We start from the raw sequence: 22052 nt of genomic DNA on the forward strand, positions 1-22052 counted from the left end.
AATAATGATTGCCAGGCGACCAACAAAGAGCAGCGAGAAGGAAAAGGAGAAAGAGGTATAAAGTGCTGACATGTGAGCTAAGGTGTGCCAGCGTAGGAAAATGTGCCCATGTAAGCATGTGAATGGCAGGGTGTCTGGGTACACTCTCTCTTCTGTCTGGATCCTGCTGAAGTAAGTATGTATCTGTTCTATAACAGGTGAGAACGCTCTGTGAGGGCGGTGAGCTGCCATCTATATCCAGGTGGACAACAGCTGTCTGTCTACATGGCCAAGTGTGTTTTCACACACACATGCACGCGCGCACGCACGCACGCACGCACGCACGCACGCACGCACGCACGCACGCACGCACGCACGCACGCACGCACGCACACACACGCACACACACACACACACACACACACACACAAATGAGTATGCAATATGCCCACACATGATGTGCCACATGACAAACCACAGTCACTATTTTCTGGATGTTGATCATAATTATTCTTACTAAAATATCTGCCATCCACTAACCAACCTAGAATGGGAAAACATTTTCTTAAATTAATACTGAAATGACTGTCAGTGCCTTGAATTACCCATAGATATCTGCATTGCAATCTGTCGAATCGTATATTATACCACTTGTAAACCTAATTTCCTAGGCGCAAACATTAAGCGAGATTTACAAGCTCAACCAGGGGCCATCGCTATGCTGGCTTGTGGTGGATACTTTTGTCAAAATTCAATTTTTGCCACGGACATACCAAATGCATGAGTGGACAATAATATGACCAGAAACACATAAAGAGATAGACCTGAATGACCATAATAGGTCTGTAACTCTGAGAGTGTATAAATGGAACCAAATGGACTCTTACGGGTCCGGGGTCCATTTGGTTCCTTGCAAATAAAACACTTGAGGACCTCTAGTTCTAGCGGTCTCCTAATGTGTCACACATAGTGTCATAATAAATAAGTGTCATGCATATTCTGATGAAAACCTGGGGACTGATGGTGCCATGGCATTGGTCCGAAATCTCATTGTTCCTACATCCCATTAGTCAGAATCTGGTGATGTTAACCTGGTGAAAAATACTATGCCTAAACCCTAACCCTAAACCTAAACCTAAACCTAACCCTAGCCCTAACCTCAGTAACCTAGCCCTAAAAATTAGATGTAGGACTAATTCTCATATGGCCCTCTTCTAGCGCCACCATGAGCCCGATTCTTGAAAAAAAGAAATTGGACACTGCTCCTACAATTTTGGCCCTAAAATCACGCAAATCGGTACACAGTATGTCTACACTCATCTCAGCAACATGGATATGTCCCATTTAGCGCCACCTTCAGGCCGATTTTTAAAAACACATTTTTTGACACTGCTCCTACAAATTTTGCCCTAAAATCACACAAATCGGTACACACTTGCTCTGGGTCACTTTCTTTTAAGTGGTTATAAAATTTGAATGCTCTCTTTTTTATTTTGATTATGACAGGGTTTCGCCTTAATTCTGCCCAGCATGCATTATTTGGTGTTTTCCGCTGGATTCTGAGAATTGATTTGCAGAATTCTGTGTGCAGGCTCTCTATTTGGTGTTTGTCCCATTTTTCAAGGTCTTGGTTTGCAGATGGTCCCCAGATCTCGCAACCATAGAGGGAAATTGGTTCTATCACGGAGTCCAGTATTTTCAGGCAGGTTTTTATTGGAATGTCTATTTTGATGTTTCTTTTGATGGCATAGGAAGCTCTTCTTGCCTTGTCTCTGAGGTCTTTTACAGCTTGGTTGAAATTTGGTCACACACACACACACACACACACACACACACACACACACACACACACACACACACACACACACACACATACTGGTTTTTATGATTTGTGGGGACCACAATGATGAAAAGGGTGGTCCCCACATGTGATGATTTTAAAGGAGTCATCCAGACCAAAACACATATAGGGTTAAATCTGCCTTTTATCATACCCCTTCATACCTGCTTTAATCCATTTTTTTCATAGCTGCCCCTGTTGCTAGATTTCGGCTGCCCCTGTTGCTAGATTTCACAGGCTCTTTCATAACTAACACAGTGGATTGTCCTTAGGCTAGTGTGGTTATTTCTTTAGCTGGAAAGTTAGTATTTTTTTATTGATTTGTGTTTACACAACGTCCTGAGACCAACCAAATCGCTGTTTTGACCTCACAGGCACCCTTACTTGTAAAACGGCTTCTGCTCTGCACAAGAACAGGGAGAGGAGAGGCTAGAAAGGGAGGGGAGGGAGGGGTCTGTTTGACAAGTAAGGGTGCCTGTGAGGTCAAAACAGCGGTGTGGTTGGTCTCAGGACGTTGTGTAAACACAATCCAATAAAAAAAAATCTGACTTTGAAGCTAAAGAAATAACCACACTAGCCTAAGGACAATCCACTGTGTTAGTTATGAAAGAGCCCGCGAAATCTAGCAACAGGGGCAGCCGAAATCTAGCAACAGGGGCAGCTATGAAAAAAATCAACTAAAGCAGGTATGAAGGGGTATGATAAAAGGCAGATTTAACCCTATATGTGTTTTGGTCTGGATGACTCCTTTAATCATCTCATGTGGGGACCACCCTTTCTAAATGTTATACAGCTATGAAACAAAATCAGGCTGTGTTAGCTTATACACGACTTCAAATATCAGAATTGATGAAGTTATTCCCCATGACGTGACTGTGTATACAGATTTTGGTCCCCACAAAACATATAAAGCTACTGAGCACACACACGCGCACACACACACACACACACACACACACCATGACCAAAAAACGTGACTTATGGGCCAATGCTAAAAACTTCACAGGCACATCAGAGCAGCTCCTGTGTTGGTTTTTAACAGTTTCCCTCATGGGGACCTGATTTTTGGTCCCCATACCGTACCTGGTCCCCATGACGTGACTGTGTATACAGATTTTGGTCCCCACAAACATACAAAAACCAGTGCACACACACACACACACACACACACACACACACACACACACACAGACACACACACACACACACACACACACACACACACACACACAGGTGACAGAGATATAGGCAGTGCCTCTTGGCAGAGAAATATCAACGTTATTAAAATTAGATGAGCATTTCATGTCATTGTCTGTGTAGTAACACTAAAACAAACAGCCATTATGTGGTTTTAAGAGATTTATGAGAATTCCCAGCATCGAAAAGCTATAAAATGTAATAAAATAGCCCCTTGTTCTTGTAATATCCCTCAACCATTGTGAGCTACATAAATCCATCACAGACATGAATGGGACTGTCAGCTTATAATAAAGAACAGGCTATATATCATTTATGAAGCTCTTTTTATGAAACTCATATACAAAAAGTAGAAATGGCCGTATAGTCATTTTATTTATCACCAGCTGTCTGTATCCACACTATCCTTTAGAAATGTCACATTTATCCATGCAGTTTAATTATATTTTACAGCGTCTACAACAAATGCAAGTTAATCCACAGTCCTTTCTGTGCAGTCGTTGACTCATAGTGTGAATATCAATCATTTTAGAGATCTGAGATTCGGCTTTCACCTTGTTCTTAATCTAAAGGAATTGTTTCAACAGCCACATGCTGTTATGAAATGTAATCAACTTTATAAGACAGCATCAATCCATAAAATGGTTGCATATCGGCACAGTAGATCTGTATAATTGACCTGTGGATGCAGACTGAGCATGTTGCATTGTAATAGGCATAAACCTGTACTTCGATGCCAGTCTGGAAGCCGGCGATCACGTTTTCACTGTGTGTGTGTGTGTGTGTGTGTGTGTGTGTGTGTGTGTGTGTGTGTGTGTGTGTCTGTGTGTGTGTGTGTGCGTGCGTGCGTGCGTGCGTGCGTGCGTGCGTGCGTGCGTGTGTGCGCGCGCGTGTGTGTGTGTGTGTGTTTTATTTATTTTTAATCTTTGGTAGCCTCTAGGGAATTGGTTCCCAAAGTGGGGTCCTTGAGGGAGTTCCAGGGTGTCCCCAGCTAAATGATAGTTAGGAACCAAATGGACCCCATGGGTCTGTAACTCAAATGGGACCAAATGGACCGTTCCATTTGTACACTATCAGAGTTAAATTAACATTTATTTTACAATAGAAATTGGGGTCTCGGAGATAGAAATGCTATTAAATGGGGGCCCTTAGCCTAATGCATGTCAAACTGGGGGTCCTTGAAATTAAAATGGTTGGGAATCACAGCTAGAGACGCAAAAATCTTCCCTTATGGCGGTCCCTGGCATATCTTTCCAATTCGGAGCAAGAGAGAGAGGGAAGATGTATAAGACGGTAGTGAGACCAGCCATGCCATACAGCTTGGAAACAGTGGCACTGACAAAAAGACAGGAGGTAGAGCTGGAGGTGGCAGAACTGAGAATGCTACGATTCTCATTAGGAGTGACAAGATCAGAACTGACTACTAGAGGGTCAGGCCAGGTTAGAAGGTTTGAGGATAAAACAAGGGAGCTAGTGAACAATGTATAAAAAGCACAAGGGCCGTCACCAAACAGGAGGATTGTCTACTCTAGACACACAAGTTGACACAACTTTTGCTCAAAATTCTTAATGGGGACTACGGATGGAAATTATCATTCTTGCTAAATCCGGTGTATTGGTATTTACACAGCATTGTATGTTGGGTGTTCATTAATTATTTCTGACCCTCCCGAATAAATGTGTAAATAAATAAAGTTGAGATGGCACGTTTGGACATAGGAGGGATGAGGGGTACATTGGGAGAAGAAGGATGCTGAAGATGGAGCTGCCAGGCAAGATGAGAAGAGAAAGGCTATAAAGAAGTAGAAGAAAGGCAAATCGAAAACCCAGCAAAACATTAACATAATTTTGCATATGCCAAATCAGTAGAGAGACACAGAGTAGAAATGTCAATCAATAGACCAATAGTATGGTCAATAGACCAATAGTATTTATTTAGCTCACAAATGAAATAATCTGATCATTACATAATGATTTTGAAGATATTCATGCATTTTCTTATGTTCCTCGAATTTTAAACGTATGCTTGCATTGGACAATTTGAGGATTGTCAAAGCTTGAGGTTTCTTCCTAATCTGTTCTTGATATTTGTAACATTTTCTCTTACCTACCGGTAAGAGAAGAACAAAAATAAGAAAACACTGATACATCCAAGCAATCAATGGGTCCTAGAATAATAACAGAATAATATGGCCTAATACTGTAAGTAAAAGTAAGCCTTGCCAAGCCATGAGGCCCATAGGGCAGGTCGAGTCTATCTCGAAGTACAGTACACCCCCTGGACATGACTCAAATGTCGCAGGGACTTACCCCCGATCCAAGCCTTGATGCTGAGTGCCAAGCAGGGAGGCCTGGGTTCCATTTTTCTTTGGTATGACCAGGCCAGGGATCGAACCCCAACCTCTCAGGGCGGGCACTCTAACCACAAGACCAATGAGCTGGTCTATAGATAGCATTATTGCATGAGGCCCAATAAGCAAACAGACTTTTGATATTCCAATACAATATGGCCTGTTCTCCAAAATGAGTGGGAGTGGACTATTTTGTACAGCAAATGCCATATATCTTGAACACACCATCCGATCAACGCCTAATTGGTATCACATGTTAAATGGATGCCATAAATGTGATTAGTTGCACTTGCATGATATAAATTGAGCTTCCACAGTCAGATACTGGTGTGGCTGCAACCCACAACTCAGCCCTGACTATAGGCCACTTGGCAGAGACGTGTGCTCTCTGTGGTTTTATATTAGAACTTTTTTCTTTTCTTTTTTTAACACTCCCCTATCTGTGAAATACATTCCAATCCTGAAAAACAAATCGATTGTGGTGGTGGGGTTATAATCCTATGGGCATCGGTTATGCCCATTGCGCAATAATGCCTTTATGTGGTCGAATGGGTCCTTATTCATGGGTTGCATTTGTAGTCCTAAACGGCCATGTTGAGGACCAATTTGTCTGATTGGCATAGAACTAATGTTCTACGCCAATCAGAACACATGTGTTGGTCCTCAACATGGCTGGTGTAGGACTACAAATGCAACCCATGAATTATTCATGCGACAGGATACACAAACTTGGCCTAGGCCTACTAAATTTGTTTAATTGACTGAAGTGACCAATGGTCACTTCAGTCAATTAAACAAATTGACCATGCAGTGTTCATTTTGACAGTACTAATCTCAGTTCAGTTTCTGTACTAATATTTAGTCATCTTTTTTTGTCTACTTTTAGTATCATAAGATTTTAGTCGACTAATTGACAAAAATGTATTTTGGCGGGCCTTGATGACATCGTCATGCCTGATTTTATACTTGCTTGAATGCTGAAAATAGCCAATCTACAAGCTCGACACGTTGTGAGCTTGTAGATCTGCTATTTTCAGGGCGCAACATCCGAGTGCAACCAAACATAAAATGACAAACATAAAATGACATTTTAGTCTCGTTTTTATTTGTTGACGAAATTGTCGATAATATTTAGTCATAGTTTTAGGCATGACAGCTTAGTTTTTCTTTCGTTTTTTGTCAACACTGGAAGTAGCCTAACTGAGTTTCAGCGTAACAGTGTTGTAATGAAGGAGACACTATAGCAGATTCATAGTATGACTAAGGGATAATAGAACTTTACAGTGTCAGTCCAAGAATAAAAAGGGTATGTAGCACTTAACCCAATGGCATAATGCTATGTCATGCACTGAGGGAAAGTCTCTACTAACATGTTATAGAATACTTAAACCAGTTGGTGGAGCTCTTCCATGTTTCTAAGTGGTGTGTGTTATCTGGCTGTTGCTGCTCTCCAAACATGCATGTCTTCATTGTGCTTTTCTGCCCAAAGCTTAGCTCTCAAACTAAAGCAAGACGCGGCATTGTTTTGCTTATCTTTTATCTCTTTAACCTATTTGACTGCAGTAAGTATAGGCTAATGATGAATAGGATACAAGAAGAAGGTCTTGTATTATCTACAAATATTAATACATAGATATAAAGAACTAAAGAATGTTCAAATTTGACCATTATTTTTAACTTAAACCCCCCAGAACCTGGTAAACGTAGCCTATTCTACCTCCTCCTTCATATAGCCTACCTATTATTTTAAGCAACTTGATCTGAAATATGAGTAGACTCAATCTCAGCAGTGTTTGATTTACAGCCAGCACATATACTCTGTGAGTCGTCATGTTTGGATTTAATGTAAATAATGCTGTATCTTGTTTATCTGCAGGAAATACTGTTTTACTAATATTTGGATTATATGTAAATAAACTGTAATGTTGACTGTATACACCCCATAGCCTAAATATAGGCTACAGGGGCATTATAGGTCTATAGCCTTCACGAATGAGTTATTATGAGATTACAATAGAGGTCAGAGCAGCACATGGTTACAATTCAACAGTAGGCTACTTTAGATATCTTTGAACTAGTTAAGGCTACCAGTCAGGCCCGGCGCTGCGGGGGTGCCAGCGGGGGCCTTTCACCCTCAGTTGCAAATCCTGCCCCCTCAGTTTAAGTTTTATTTCGTCACTGTCGGGCAGAAACTTTGTATCTCCGAGTTTCAAATTTCTATGTTTTATCATAAAGTAAAGCCCCGCTATCTTCCAAGACTATCACACAAAACTAGTGAAAATTGCAGATCTACAAGCACACAACGCCTCGCGATGCGAGGCATTGTGTGCTTGTAGATCGGCTATTTTCACTAGTTTAAATCATTTTTAAAATGATAAATACAAAACCAACAGTATTGGACATACAAGGTTTCCACTCGACAACATCAAAATATATATTGTTTAAATAAAAATTAGATGTGCCCCCTCACCATTTTCAACTGCCCCCTAAATTTTCATCCTGCAGCCGAGCCCGCTACCAGTATACAATGATGATGTTGGCTGAAGTGAATATGTTATTATATTAGCCTGCATTGTTCTTAAAGCTGCACTATATGTAACTTTCCTCTTCTACCCAAGATTTGAACCTGGTTTCCTGCAAGTGCTGAAATGTTTTACCATTGAGCAGATAGAGCTTCATGCTTGCTCAGGGGATAAATTGAATGTTGACCTTTGTGTCAGACCCTGTGTCTGACCTTTCACACGATCTGAATGTCTCAATGAGAGCATTGAGACAAAATGCAACAACTCCAATAGTAGGCTTATATGTTATATTGTATTCAGGGGTGTCGCACCAAATTCTGGGCCCTGGGTACAAGGATTCACTGCGGGCCCCTGTGCTTTAACTATTGAAAAATAGCAGATATACAAGCTCACAGCGCGTGCCGCGCTGCGAGCTTGTAGATCTGCTATTTTTGAAAAATCTTGAAAATCTTTGAATATTTCAAATCCTTCTGAGGTTTTTTGAAAAACTTATGTTTCTATGTCAGTGGAGCTCAAACCTTTTCATGTGAAGGACCCCCAAAATGGTATGTATTTGGCCGCGGAACCCCATCTCAAAATATTGAGTTCCAGGGACCCCCCAGAAGCAAAATTTGAGTTACAAAATGTTCGCTTAAAAAATACATATATTTAAAGATTTGCACACATTTTCACGACTTTTCAAAAATAGCAGATCTACAAGCTTGTATATCTGCTATTTTTCAATAGCTAAAGTATACAATAATTAAGGCCCCTTCCTCCACCTTGGGCCCTAGTAACTCAGTCCCACTTTCCTACCCCTTGTGACGCCCCTGATTGTATTAACATACATACCATACAGATTGGACAACATTACAAATTGAATTTAATTACAATAAAAAGTTACATAATGCCACTTTAAATGGAATCCAAGACAGTCACCAAACTGAAAATAAATCACACCTGCATTATCATGACACACACACCAACACAACACCTAGGCCTACATTATTTGCTTCAGATAATCAAGAGGGCAAATTAGATGCCTTGTCTTGTTTACTGCAATAGCCTGATATCCCCCAGTATCCCACAGGACATCTTTTATAGCTGCATCACCTGGAAATCTCAAAATGGATCAATAGACTGCACGATTTGTGATTCTGGTGGAGTGAACAGCATGTGAGAGTGGGAGTCAGTCGTAGGAATCGGTAGGAACCCCATACCATATTTTAGGTTTTGCCTGTACAGTACTACACAATCCAAACTTCCTTGGTAGCTAGGCTACTCCACACCCTGTTTTCCGGGGAGCCGTGCACAGAAGATCCAGCCCTTCTTCCATGCGCTGCCAGGTCTGGTTATTATAAGCGATTTTGGGCTTGTTTTTCTGTAAAGTTGCTTGAACATATTGATAGCTTCGGGTTGCAGGTTTTTGGGCTTTTTTCTAAAGTGTAATCGCTTATTGTCTCCACCAGCCGAAGGCTGAGGGAGAGTATGTTTTCCCCTCCGTCCGTCCGTCCGTCCGTCCGTCCGTCCGTCCGTGCGTCCGTGCGTCCGTCCGTGCGTCCGTGCGTCCTCGCAGTTTGTGAACAGCTAATCTCAGTCACCGTTGGCCCGATCGCTGCCAAACTGAGCACACACACTCCCTGGATGCCAATCTAGAACCTCTGCCCCACATTTTTCAAATCAGCCTCATGGTGGCGCTATAACAGGCCGATTTGTGTGGCCTGGTTGTTACCAGCTAATCTCCGGCGCCGTTGGCCCGATCGCTGCCAAACTGAGCACACACACTCCCTGGATGCTAATTCAGAACCTCTGCCCCACATTTTTTAAATCAGCCTCATGGTGGCGCTATAACAGGCCGATTTGTGTGGCCTGGTGGAGACCTGTGCTCGGAAGAGCACTGCTTCTAGTTTGGGCTTGCTTCACATTCTTTTTTAAATTATTTTAATCCAGTGGTTCTCAAACATTTTCATATATGGACCCCCAAATTAAGATTGTATAATGTGCCAGGTTAGACCATAGTCCCCATACCAGAGTTGTGTTGTTAGAATGTTTCAAAGATCTTCCAAATATTCAACATTTTATTTCAAGATCTTTTTGAAAATAGTAGATCTGCAAGCTGGTAGATCGGCTATTTCCAAAATATCCAGTATAGGCTACTACAGGTTTAAAGTGCTCACATAGTTGCTTCTTTGGGGCTTGTTTTTCCTAGACCTAGACATGGTTGCTTGTTATCTCTCAAAACCTGGCAACCCTGCCTTCTTCCATGCGCTGCTATCTGCTGCGTCTACGTTGTGTTGGTGGATCCAGGAGGGTGGACTGACTGGCTGGCTGCGGTTTCTACTCCGATCTGACTAGGACCTTCATATCTTTTCTATTGTCGGCTATTCTTGGGGGGTTTCACGCACATCGGGGTAGATCGAATCGGCGTTATTATCGTGTAATAGCGCGCGTCGGTTTGCCCGTGCCGTGCCGCCGTGGCAATGGATTGACTCCCTAGTTTTTCTCTTCTTCGAACCCCCCCCCACAACCAACCAACAAGCCTCGACCAAGTTGGAGAAAACACTCCAACCTGCGGTTTCTTTTTTCTCTCTCCGAGCGAGCACCAGCTACATGTTTCACCCGGCCAGCTTTAAAAGTCGCTGGTTACGGATGTTTCTGTATATTTCGTAAAAGGTGAGAAGAAGAAGAAGACATTGAACTTTTTTTTGTTTTCTTTCCTTTTTTTCCTTTATATTGTGTCTTTGGGGAGTGTATTTTTTTTTCAGGATTTGGCTGAGGATATAAAAAAAAAGAAAAACACGGATTTCTTTTTTTTTTGCCCGGGGTTCGAGAGAGAGAAGCCTCTGCAAAGATTTCTTGTTGAAAAGTGATGGCCGAGCGGGGAGCGCGGTCGCCCCTCTCTCTCCTCTGTCTCACCTTTCTCTGCATGACGGCGACCACCGTGGCTTCAAGGCATGTCGACAAAGGTAAGCTAAAAAGCATTGTTGTTTCTCAAACCTTCACGTTTCAAGGTATCCCCATAACTCTGACAGTGTACAAGATGGAATTTGTACACTGTACACATAGTTACATTCTTGCTAAAAGCATACATACTTGCTAAAGCATTCGCCACATTGTCTCCAGAACGCAACACGTTATGTTTTTGAATGCCCTCTCCACGTAAAAAAGAGAAAAAGTTACAATGTATCACGAGTTGGTAAAACCTTGGAATGCAAGTTATTAGCTTCCAACCAGTGGTCTAAACTAAGTAACCAATTACATTTACTCAAGTACTGTACCTAAGTACAATGTTGAGGTTAGTATTTCCAATATTCTGTACTTTTACTTCTACTCCACTACATATCAGAGTCAAATATTGTACTTTTACTCCTTTACAATTATTTTTAAAACACAATGCGTCGCATTTGTAGATCTATTTAAAAATATTTGTATACATTTGAATACTTGAAATGGGACATTCTGCATAATTAGTAGTCTATACTACTTTTTGGTACATTTTGATACCAATACTTTTCTACTTTTACGCAAGTAATTTTTTAATTCTGGACTTTTACTTAACAGACTATTTCTACATTGCATGATACTTTTACTTGAGTAAAACAAATTGAGTACTTTTTCCACCACTGCTTCCAGCAGACAGCCATGCTATACGGTTTCATGGTACCCAGCTATGTGTATTTTTCAACTGTGAGAACATAAAATCTTTATCGTTTTCCAAATGTAGGCAACACTGCTTTAATATGAGAGGTAATTTTTGGCCACATACCTTCCTATATGGTTTTATGTTCATACAATGCTGCACTCTTTCTCTCTAAAGTCCCCATTGTCCGCTGAGGTGCATGTTCTGTTGGCAATGTCGACAGGTTTTTCTATTTGTATTTGAATCTTTTATGCCATCTGATCTGCCTGTTATACCTCACTGACATTTTCCACTAAGGCGCATTGGGATATATATATACATATATTCATTTGTTATTTGCCAATTAAAAATTGAATTTCTATTGGAAGCGGCTATGTCTACCATTGTAATAATCATATAATTGAGAAGGGTGGCAAGGACCTGGGTCTGGTAAAGCCCATACACTGTCTGAGGCTGAGGAGTCAGTCATTAGGACTCACTGTCAGGTATTAAGCGAGCATCATCAGTCCAGCAGACATCTCATTACCTGGGCGTCAATACATGTTTAGCTGATGGATAAACGGTACACAATTCATTTGCTGCTTCTGTTAATCGTTTTGAAGGAGCAGAGAGTAGCACAGTGGTGGTGTGTTGTGTACAGTCTTGTGAAATGTATAGTGCATTGGTGAATTTGTATTTTTCTCGATTTACTTTGTTATGCAAGTCTTAAATTAATTCAGGGTACTACTAACTTGGCTCCAGTCTTTCGGCATAGTCAATTATGTTACTCACTCCAGTGAGTCACTGGGAGAGTCATGAAAAGAAATTGCTTGCACTTTCACCCATTAGAAGAATAAACAACACGTTTCTTGACCACATACCTCATCATGGCAAATTCATGTTTTAACATAAAGACTTCCATTCAACAGGCTAACATAGGCTACTTCATCATGGCAAATTAATGTGATTTTTAACATTAACAGTTTCCCGGCTTTCAACAACCCAGTCCATCAGTGAAAGTAGTAGTTGAATTGACTGTAGATACTAATGTTAAAATGTTCATTGGTTTTGTGATAGCGGTATTGGATGTTCAAATGCAGCCTGTGTCTTTTCTTTTTAAGTGAGGTTACTGTACAGGTTATGAGAATGTGGAGAACATGGGTCTTCAAGTGATGGACCACAGCTAGCTGTTGAGCTGTTGCGTGTGGAGAGTGATAAAAGACCCTCTCCTCCATGTGGTAGAAGGGAAGGGAAGGGGAGAGAGAGAGAAAAAAGCCCCTCCTTGGCTTTGCTAGAGATCAGTACAAAAGAGAAATGGGGGTAGGGTGAAACAGGCCGACTGTCTGGAAAGTAATAAAACCAGGAGATTAAGGGGAGCGGGGAGTTCCTTTGGGAGCTCTGATTGATTCCAGAGAATTGGACTGGGACCCACACGCGGAGAGAGTCTCAAATTACTAATTGTGGGGTCCCCCTCACTGAAAATATCTGTTTATTCGAAACACATTTCTTTGAGGTCCACGGTCCTTAGCAAAGTGGAACCATGGCCAGAACTTGTTTTTTTATCAAAGTTGGCAGGGTTGCAACCCAAGCTTAAAAGAGTTTCAATCCATCTCCTTCCTTAATGCTCATTGGTTTCCATCTGCCTCTGGGGACGGGCATAATGAATATGCATGTATAGTTTTTGTTTAAACAACCTGAAAAGTTCTGCCACCTATTGAGGAGTCAACCCCTACATTGCCGCTATATGCATCCATTCTCCTCTATCAGCTCAAAAGAGTTTACTAAACTCTTTTCAATTCCTCTGAAAGTTTGTCTTTGTAAACAACTCCTTGTCAGATGAGTGTAAAATCCATTTAGGCTCCTATCTTATCTCTCTAATCCTTCTCGGAGGGAATTGCGCACTGATTGTCTCCCAGCAGACAATGCAAATAGCTTGCTGAAACGTAAACATTTGGCAACTCTTTTCTGCTCCCACAGACCACTCTCATGGGGTTTATCCTCTCAGACCACCGTGGGTGCACTGTGGCACAGACATTAAAAACAACAACAACCAGTGTTGTCTTTGCTATACATTTAGGGCCCTTTTCAATAGACCAAGAACATCATTTAACATCTTTGTAAGCAGTGCTTTGGGACGTTAAGGTGATCCTCAATCCCTGTATGTGAGGCAGGTGGATTCAAATCTATTATGGCCATTCCTGATTGTTCTATGTAATAGTCCTAAGAAAACGGCAGTATAGCACTGTCTATCAAAAATATAATTGAGGTAGGCTCCTTGTGCATACACCAAAAATGCCAATTTATTTTTCCACATTGTCTTCATTGTCAAGATGACACAGTTGACCTGGGGAATCAAATGCTGTCTTTCCCATATATTACACTGTTTTCTGATCTTTTATTTATAGGTTGAAATTGCTTGTGAAGTCCTAATGACCTCGCTCCACTGAGAGATGCATAATTGCATACTTGGCCAAGTGTTTGATTCATCTGTTTCACTAATGAAACCCCTCCCATTAGGAGATGCTGCTAGTTTCTAGGGATATGGATGGAGAGCTAGCTTTAGTTAAAACCTGCTGATGTAAGCGCACATTTTGTGTTAAAGGAATAAATCAACATAGGATTCATAGGATCATTTTGGAAAAACATTTATTTATTTTTCACATACATTTCACAGTGGGCTATGCTTTTGTGAATCCCTTTATTAATGACATACTTTACATGACCTGTAGCAGTTTTAGTTGTAATTGGCAGGAGGTGGTGAGGCATATCAATATCTTTGTGTTTTATAAGCAGGAGTTCCCAAGCTTTTTTCAAGCAAATGTTCTTTGTACCATTGAAGTCATGCCTGTGACTGTTGTGTTTACCAACCTTGCCAATTTGTTGTAGCATTGCTGTCATGGCTGTTTACTACTAGTACTAACTTTGTCTCCCCCTCGCCCTCTCAATGTCCCTCCCTCATCAATATTTCATAGAAAGTGATGCACTTGATGGCTGCAGGTAAACAATGGGTCTCTCTGCTGTCTCCACCCATCAATGTCATTTAAACACTGCAATAGTTTATACTTGGTTATCCGCCTGGTAAACTCTTGTTGTTTGTCTGTCTTTGAATCATTTTTAAGGTGCGTTTACACCAGACGGATAAAGATGAGAGGTCATTTGAATTGCTGTCTGTCTGTGTGATTGGGAGGTGTGTGAGCACCGGCTTCCCTGATTGCTATACCTGACTTAACTGATTGGCCTGGCTTCATTTCACATATTCGCACCACTATTTAACCTGACAGCTAGAGCTCTACATGTTGGCTTGGCAAGGTGTTTGCTATTGTTCTGTTCACTCTGGACATCATGATATTGATTTTACAGAAGGTTATTGCAAACATATACTGCATACATACATTCATATATTAATGATAATTGTACAACGTTCTCTATAGGTTGTTTGAGCAAAGACTTGTGGCATGTGTTTAAGTCTTTATTGGCTTGTATATTTAGGTTTTGTAAGGTATCTTAACTCGAATGGCCAATTGCACTCTGATCCATAACTCCTAGATGAAAATGATAAGAATAACCTATTAGCCTCATGAAACATATCATGTAACAACATTGCCATTATGCATGACTGCGGTCCCAGTTAATGCATCTCTTTTGCATAGCCTTTTCACGTCCTGGCTCACAAAGGCCGAAGAGGAGCCAAGCTTCTGTTGTCTCATGTTCTAATCAATGCATGGCAGCCTCTCAGAATTGTGGCGTGACGTCACAAATGACAAATCTGTGTATGAAAAATTGCACCCCAGAGGTTTTTAGGGAGGGACTCTGCAGGAGTCTAGCTCTGTCTATGAGGGTTTGTCTGTTTGTCCATATCTGTTGGGAGCTAATCTTGTGAACCACTGGACCGATTAGCACCATATTTCTTGTGCACAGAACTGCCGTGCACGCTGCCAGAGTAGGCTACAGACACACCTCCACAAATGTTCCCGGGCTCTGATTGGGCTGAAACCTTGACCAAATGAAATTTGTCATCACAATCATTGACCAAGACCGCTAAGCCATTACGATTACGATTACGATTCCTTAACGGATCTAATAGTGGGTTCCAAATTAAACCTTCCGGGACTGTAACTCTGAAAGAGTACAAATGGAACCAAATGGACCCGGAAGGGTTCATTTGGTTCCATTTGTACACTCTCAGGGGCCTTTTCCACCGGCAAAGAACCGGTTCGGGTTCTTTCTCCCGCCTATGGGATGAACCAGAGGTGTGCTTTTCCACCAAGAACCGGAGTTGGTTCCGAAATGTAAAAGTTGGTTCGGAACCGGAACCACAAAATCCTTAGTTTTTCCAGTGAACCACCATCTGAACTGGGGGACAATGGCTCTGGTTCGATCTGGTGGAAACGCAAGCCAGCCAGAACGAACCTAGTTTCCAAGAAAGTTGAACCGGCACTGGTTCTGGAACCAAGGTTCTTTTGGTGGAAAAGGCCCCTCAGAGTTATGGTGGTCCTTGAAATTGAAACGTTTGAGAACCACTGGTATAGTTAGTAATTGTATAGCAAACGTGAAATCCACATACCAGCTCTGATAAAAAAAAAGGTTTTCCTGGAAACGGTTCCAAATGTGATGGAATCGATTCCGGTTCCTCAATGTTGGATCTGCTTCCACCGCTTCCGGATCCCCATTGTCCTAAAAGTTTCCTAAAACTAACTTTATTTTGGTTCTGCCCGTGCCCTTGTCGTGGTGTCTGCTGCCATTGGCGTCAGCCGCAGAGGATTATGACACATACAATCTGTGCTTGTCAGATGAGCCTAGCCTAATGAGAGCTAGGCTTTATTTTATACTGAACCCTTAGTCACCCCTTTCTACAAGCACTGCATAACGAGAAAAAGAAAAGGGAGAATTGTTTGCAAAGCATCTTGCCTGAAGCTGGAGAGTCAGAGCTTGATTGTTCCAGCATATTCTTTGTTAAAGATATGGGCTCATCTGTGAAATCGTTATCTCAAAACACTGAGATAAATAGAAACGATAGTCTACAAGTAGTCACTCATAGTTGACAGATGTTTCTACACCTGAGGGAATCTTGCACTTTGCATCTAAAGGACATGTGCGTTCTCCATGTCAGGGGTTGACACTAAGGTCTCAGAGGCACTTGCCCATCGGGCAAGTACAGGTCATGTTCTACTTGCCCGAAGGTAATGCCCACTTGCCCGAAAAGTAAATCGTCCATTATAAAATGATAGGTACGATTTTAATTACTGCTCAATTTAACACTTATTTCTTTACTTTCTGGAGCTGTGCGAAAAAATTTCATACCTCAATACCTCCAAATCCAAATACCAAATACTTAAGCTATGATTGAATATGTCTATGGTTTCACACTTGTTCTTTTATATGTTTAAATGTAGCAACAGTAAAAACAGCACATTATAGGTAAATAGTGCTCTTATTTTACATTCCACAGACCAGAAGACACAGCGCACTGGCCACTTTCAAGTGTTTAGACAGATATCTGGTGTTGTGTTTATAGACATTTGTGTCCCCTCCCAAATGAGCACTTGCCCTGTCGGGCAACCTGAAAGCCAACTTCACCTGCCCTGACGTTTTATTTACCTGCCGGGGGCAGGTGGGCAAGCCTTAGTGTCAATGCCTGCATGTCTTAGCTTTACAACTAATATGCAGCTTATTTTAATTTATTACTTTAAATATTAATATAATTAATGCAATTTTGCTCATATTAGCCTATAATTACAAGGTTATTATATTGTAAATGTCATTCCTGGCAGAATTAAGAAACAAATATTCTCCATGAAATGGTTATTAATTAGCTTAGTTTTACTCCAATGAACCTTCAGGAATGCCCCTACTACCCCCCTCCGCAGTTCACAGACATGAAGTTATCCTCTAGCATGCTTTTGGATGCCATCCAGGGTGTGAAGGCTTGACCTGAATATTAAAATTCCTCAGCTGCAGAGTTGAATAAACAAAATCATAAAGGTGCACATTCATCAAAGACAATTTATACAAAAAAAAAAAGCAAGAGGAGAAGAATCTGTCTTATTTGCATTGTCTTTTTTTTTTTCTTTGGGGAAGGGGGGGTGGGCATTGCCCAATTTGGCTAGTGCAATTTGAACCTTGTTAACCCTGACCCAGTTAGTCATAATTCTTTTGATGGATCTTCTGTGTCCTCACAATACAAGGGCAGTCCAGGGCTGACCTAATTTGCTGACCAAATTAACTTGCATTGTTTGATTTTCTTCTAAACCTCACTACATCCCCATCTTCACTCGCAGGCTTGTATGAGCGCGACACCATATTCTTGTCATACAGACAGTTACAGAAGTCTCAATTGCTCGTGCAACACACACACACACACACACACACACACACACACACACACACACACACACACACACACACACACACACACACACACACACACACACACTCTGTCTTTCTCTCACTTCAGTCAGTCAAAGGAGCACTTCATGCTGGAGGGGTGTGGGCAGTCAGTCACAGAGAGAGGATTGTGAACGCTGCTCAAACAAGCTGCCTACCATCGTCTTGTGCCTGGCCCTGTGGCTTTTGGCAGCTTCAGATATGGTGGGATGTGTATGTTTGTACGGGTATTTGTATAGGCGTGTGTGTGTGCCACCCATCTGGGGACGAGCAGCTGTTTTTATCAGGGAGGTTCAGAGAGTTTCCAGGTTTGAAAAAAAGAAGGTGTTTGTTTACGTAGTTTAACTGCAAGGGTGAAATGTGGGTATTATTGTTCATTCACCGTACAACGTCGATGTGTTCTTGTGCAGTTAACAGGCTTCGTCACATTATTGTTTGTGTTGAGCTTGCAGAACAAAAGGGGGAGTTATAGCTTTGCAACGATTTTGATTATGCCACATTATTATACGAGAGACCCCTTTTGGCAAAAGACAAATTACAAAAGACAAATTATAGATGTGCACACAGCACAGTGAAGAGACATTGTATTGCTCTGGTAGGGCTGGGTGAGCAAAAACACCAATAGTATAATATTGATATATTGCCCAGCACTATGTTTGTTTGTTGTCGTTTTTTTTCCTTGACTTTTAAGAGTACATTTGAAAAGGTATACAAGACTCGTACCAAAAACGCTGGATTACTTAAACTACCTGTATTACTAATTATTCTTAAGATCCTACTTGAGGCTTTATTTAACTGCTTAGCAAATTTGGTGAGCTGGCTCAGAGCATTTACAGTTATAAGTTAACAGTTGTTTTCTCATGGTGTTTTATGTGGGCAGTTTAACAACTCAAGAGTTTGTTTGCCTTTGTAGTCAGTTATACTGTACATGCAAACCACTACACTACACTTTTAGCCATGGCAGGCCTAGTTAAAATAACACAGAGAAAGAAAAGAACGTGTCGAAATGGCGCCAGTACATTTCCATGGCACACTCCAGACAAAGTTTTAGGCAGATCGGAAAGCAAAGCAACTGTATATGAGTTTACAACTACAGAGGTTTTTATAAAACGACAGCTTCTAAAGTAACTAATGGACAACAATAACAGACTACATGCCATCTGCTCCTCCCACAGAATCCCACAGTTTCACCTGCTGCTATGGTGATCCCTGCAAAACTCTTTTTGCGTGCCTGCTATTGAAACCAAACCAAATTAAATCTTTGAGAAGTGCAGCAGCACAAGATAGAGACTCTTTTGTGCTGTTTGGAGCTCCCATTTGGCATCAAGCTGCACAGAGTGCAGTCGCTTTTTGGTTTTACTGGAGCCCGTTCCTGTTCAACTCGGAGCACAGCTAAAGCTAACAAGAGGTCAAAAGAGGCAGCCGAAATGGTAAAATGACGTCTCTAAGCCTTTTTAATGCAATATGATGTCATGGAATTGGCTCTTTAGTCTTTATATTCCTTGGCTCTTTAGAATCAGTGCTTTTCTTTACCCCTTGAAACCTGAATAAACGTGCTCCGCTGAAGCTCCTGATTTTCATTTCTTTAATTAGACATGGTCACAACAGCTGTAATAGAAAGTAAGCTGTAAGTCTTTTATGAAAAGGGCTTATTCATTTTCTAAGCTACCAAATGAGGTATTGATTGTCATGCTTTTGGAGTAACCTAAATATTTTTGCTGTTGCAAATGTCAAGCTTTAACTGAGACATCATTTCTTCAGTGGAAAAGTGTATAGCCTCTAGTTGATTTCAGAAAACCTTGTCAAGGCCATCAAGGAGGCAAATCTCAGTGGGTTCACAGCACGGCACTACACAATACCTTCAGGAGTAGGCCTGTTGAATTGTTTTTAGTAGGACTGGGTGATCTGGACAAAATTAAATCATTGTAGTTATTTATTTTACCAAATGTTAAATGGACACTAAGGATTTTACAGTCAGAAGGCCCCTTCAGAGCAGCAATTAAAATGGACATGTGTTATTGTCCAGTATACTGGGAGGCCGTTTTGCTTACTTCTCGATGTGGGTGCCAGGAGGATTGTGACAGGTCTCGACTCTTTTCAGAATCTTTGGCCCTACATGTCACAGGACTGCTGGGCTCGACTCCCTCAGGTGGATGAAGAACACTGAGAACAGCATCTGGGACAACATCCCCAGAGCTGTGTCTAAATACAGATATGACCTTCCTCTGCTTGATCTACACAGAGACGCAGGGTGAACACGGCGAGGAGTAGGAGGAAGTTAGCCCTTTGAGAGGACTGAGAGGAGTTGCTCCCATCTGCCTGAAGGTCATGCCAGGCCAGGCCAGGCGGTGATAGAAAGCAGCTCTGCATCAAGTCCCGCTGGTTAATTAGTGCTCTTTTTCCCAAACATTGGGTCGGGACCCATGTTTGGGTCGCGGACCAATTTTTATGGGTCGCGAGAAAATATCCCCCTTTTTTGTCTTCCATTAAAAACACACACACACACACACACACACACACACACACACACACACACACACACACACACACACACACACACACACACACACACACACACACACACATATCTTTTTACACATACTATATAAAACGAAATAAAAAAAAATATTAATTCTAACATATTTCATTGTATTTCATGAATGAATAAATAAATCGAATCATTTCCATAAATACAGTAAATATTTTTGGAAATCTATATGGGAAATATAAATGGGCTTTCGATCTGTGGCACCTCAAAATGGCCACCACTGCTATGCCCTATGAGGTGTGCTCCAAGGAAAAAAAGGTTTTGGAACCACTGCCTTTATAAGCTTTGTCCCTTGAACCTTGACCCTTGAACCCACCCAGCAAGCACCACCACCTCACCCCCCCCAGCTCCACCATAGCACTTACAACAAAATGGACGGGGGAACGGGAGGGAGCACCTGCAGAATGGCAGGCAGTCAAGTGGCATTCCAGTATACAAGACCCCCACACACACACATGTCATATGAGACAAGAGGGACATGTTTGCAGAAGGGGGGAGTTGGGGGGAGTTAAACGGCAGAGGTTTTTGCATGGTGGGACATTAATGGGGAGGGATGGGCCGCCAGCTGCTACCTACCTTGCAACCCTAATGAGATAAATCCTATGGACAAGGCTGGGGGACTGACTTTAATGCCTATGATTGCGTGTAGTTGCACTGTCTATTTGAGATCGCCAATAGGACACATTTACATATCTGGACAAAAACTCTTAACCCACGCCATTATTATTATTTTTTGAGCAGACAAAATTGGAACTGGAATACTATTGTGGGGTTCTCTCTTCTGATTGGATGAAATTGGTTTGTTTTCTGTTTACTAAAGACCTAGAGATTTTGCTGACTTGACACCTTGTTGTATGTTGTGCAAAACTGATTCAACTGACTTAAGATGCTATATCCGGCAAGCAGCCACTACTAGACTTTATAGACTATGTGAACCACAACATATCTTGTGTTGGGACCCAATGCCACTTGGAAATGATGTGTGTGAAGGACAGTGAGTGAGGACATGTGAAGGAAGGCACTGCAGGAAACCACTTTGATTGTTCATTGGACAGCTAAATCCATTTTCTGCTTTCATACTTCATTTATTTGGAGTGGTTTGAATGAATCCTGAGTGCATAAGCATGACATTAAAGATTTTAGGATGCCCTAAGCTGAATATCATTTAAACCCTCTATAATTGGTAAAACGGACCTGGAAATAACATACTTGATAGTCTTTTTTTTTCACTCTCTACCAAATCGCTTTGCCAAAAAAAAGTGACGATCTATAAGCTCACAACACGTTGCAACACAACCCTTTATGAGCTTAGGGATCTGCTATTTTTTCGCAAATGTTCCACCCCAGGATAATGGATGTTGGGGATGTTTTGATTCGCAATAATATTGTAAATGACAATTTCTTTGGTCATGATAATCGCGACATGACATTTTCGTATCTGCCCATCCCTACACACTAACAGAAGCCTAAAACATGTCCTGGAATATCTATAACATTGCTGTGAGATTGGAATAGGGTCCAACAATGCTGAATGAAAATTTTCATTTCACTAAAAAAGGTGTGAAAGGAGCTTAATTCACATTCCCCATGCGTCAATGGCTTATAATTAGGACTGGGACTTTAACAGATTAAT

The 22052-nt window shown here is 41.5% G+C and overlaps 1 protein-coding gene across 4 annotated transcripts in view; it reads left to right on the forward strand.

Annotated features, from left to right (window-relative positions):
• The first annotated feature begins 10575 nt into the window (after positions 1-10575).
• LOC308289003 (neogenin-like) overlaps positions 10576-22052 on the forward strand; it is a 232735-nt gene continuing 221258 nt past the window's right edge. For all 4 annotated transcript variants that reach the window (XM_080730503.1, XM_080730504.1, XM_080730505.1 and 1 more), the window contains exon 1: positions 10576-10834. In XM_080730503.1, coding sequence (XP_080586629.1) covers positions 10738-10834 — 97 coding nt within the window. In that variant the 5' untranslated portion in view covers positions 10576-10737. The remainder of the gene's footprint in view (positions 10835-22052) is intronic.

The sequence above is a fragment of the Nannobrachium achirus genome (genome assembly GCF_963921795.1).
Source record: "Nannobrachium achirus genome assembly, chromosome: 7".
Lineage (NCBI taxonomy): Eukaryota > Metazoa > Chordata > Actinopteri > Myctophiformes > Myctophidae > Nannobrachium > Nannobrachium achirus.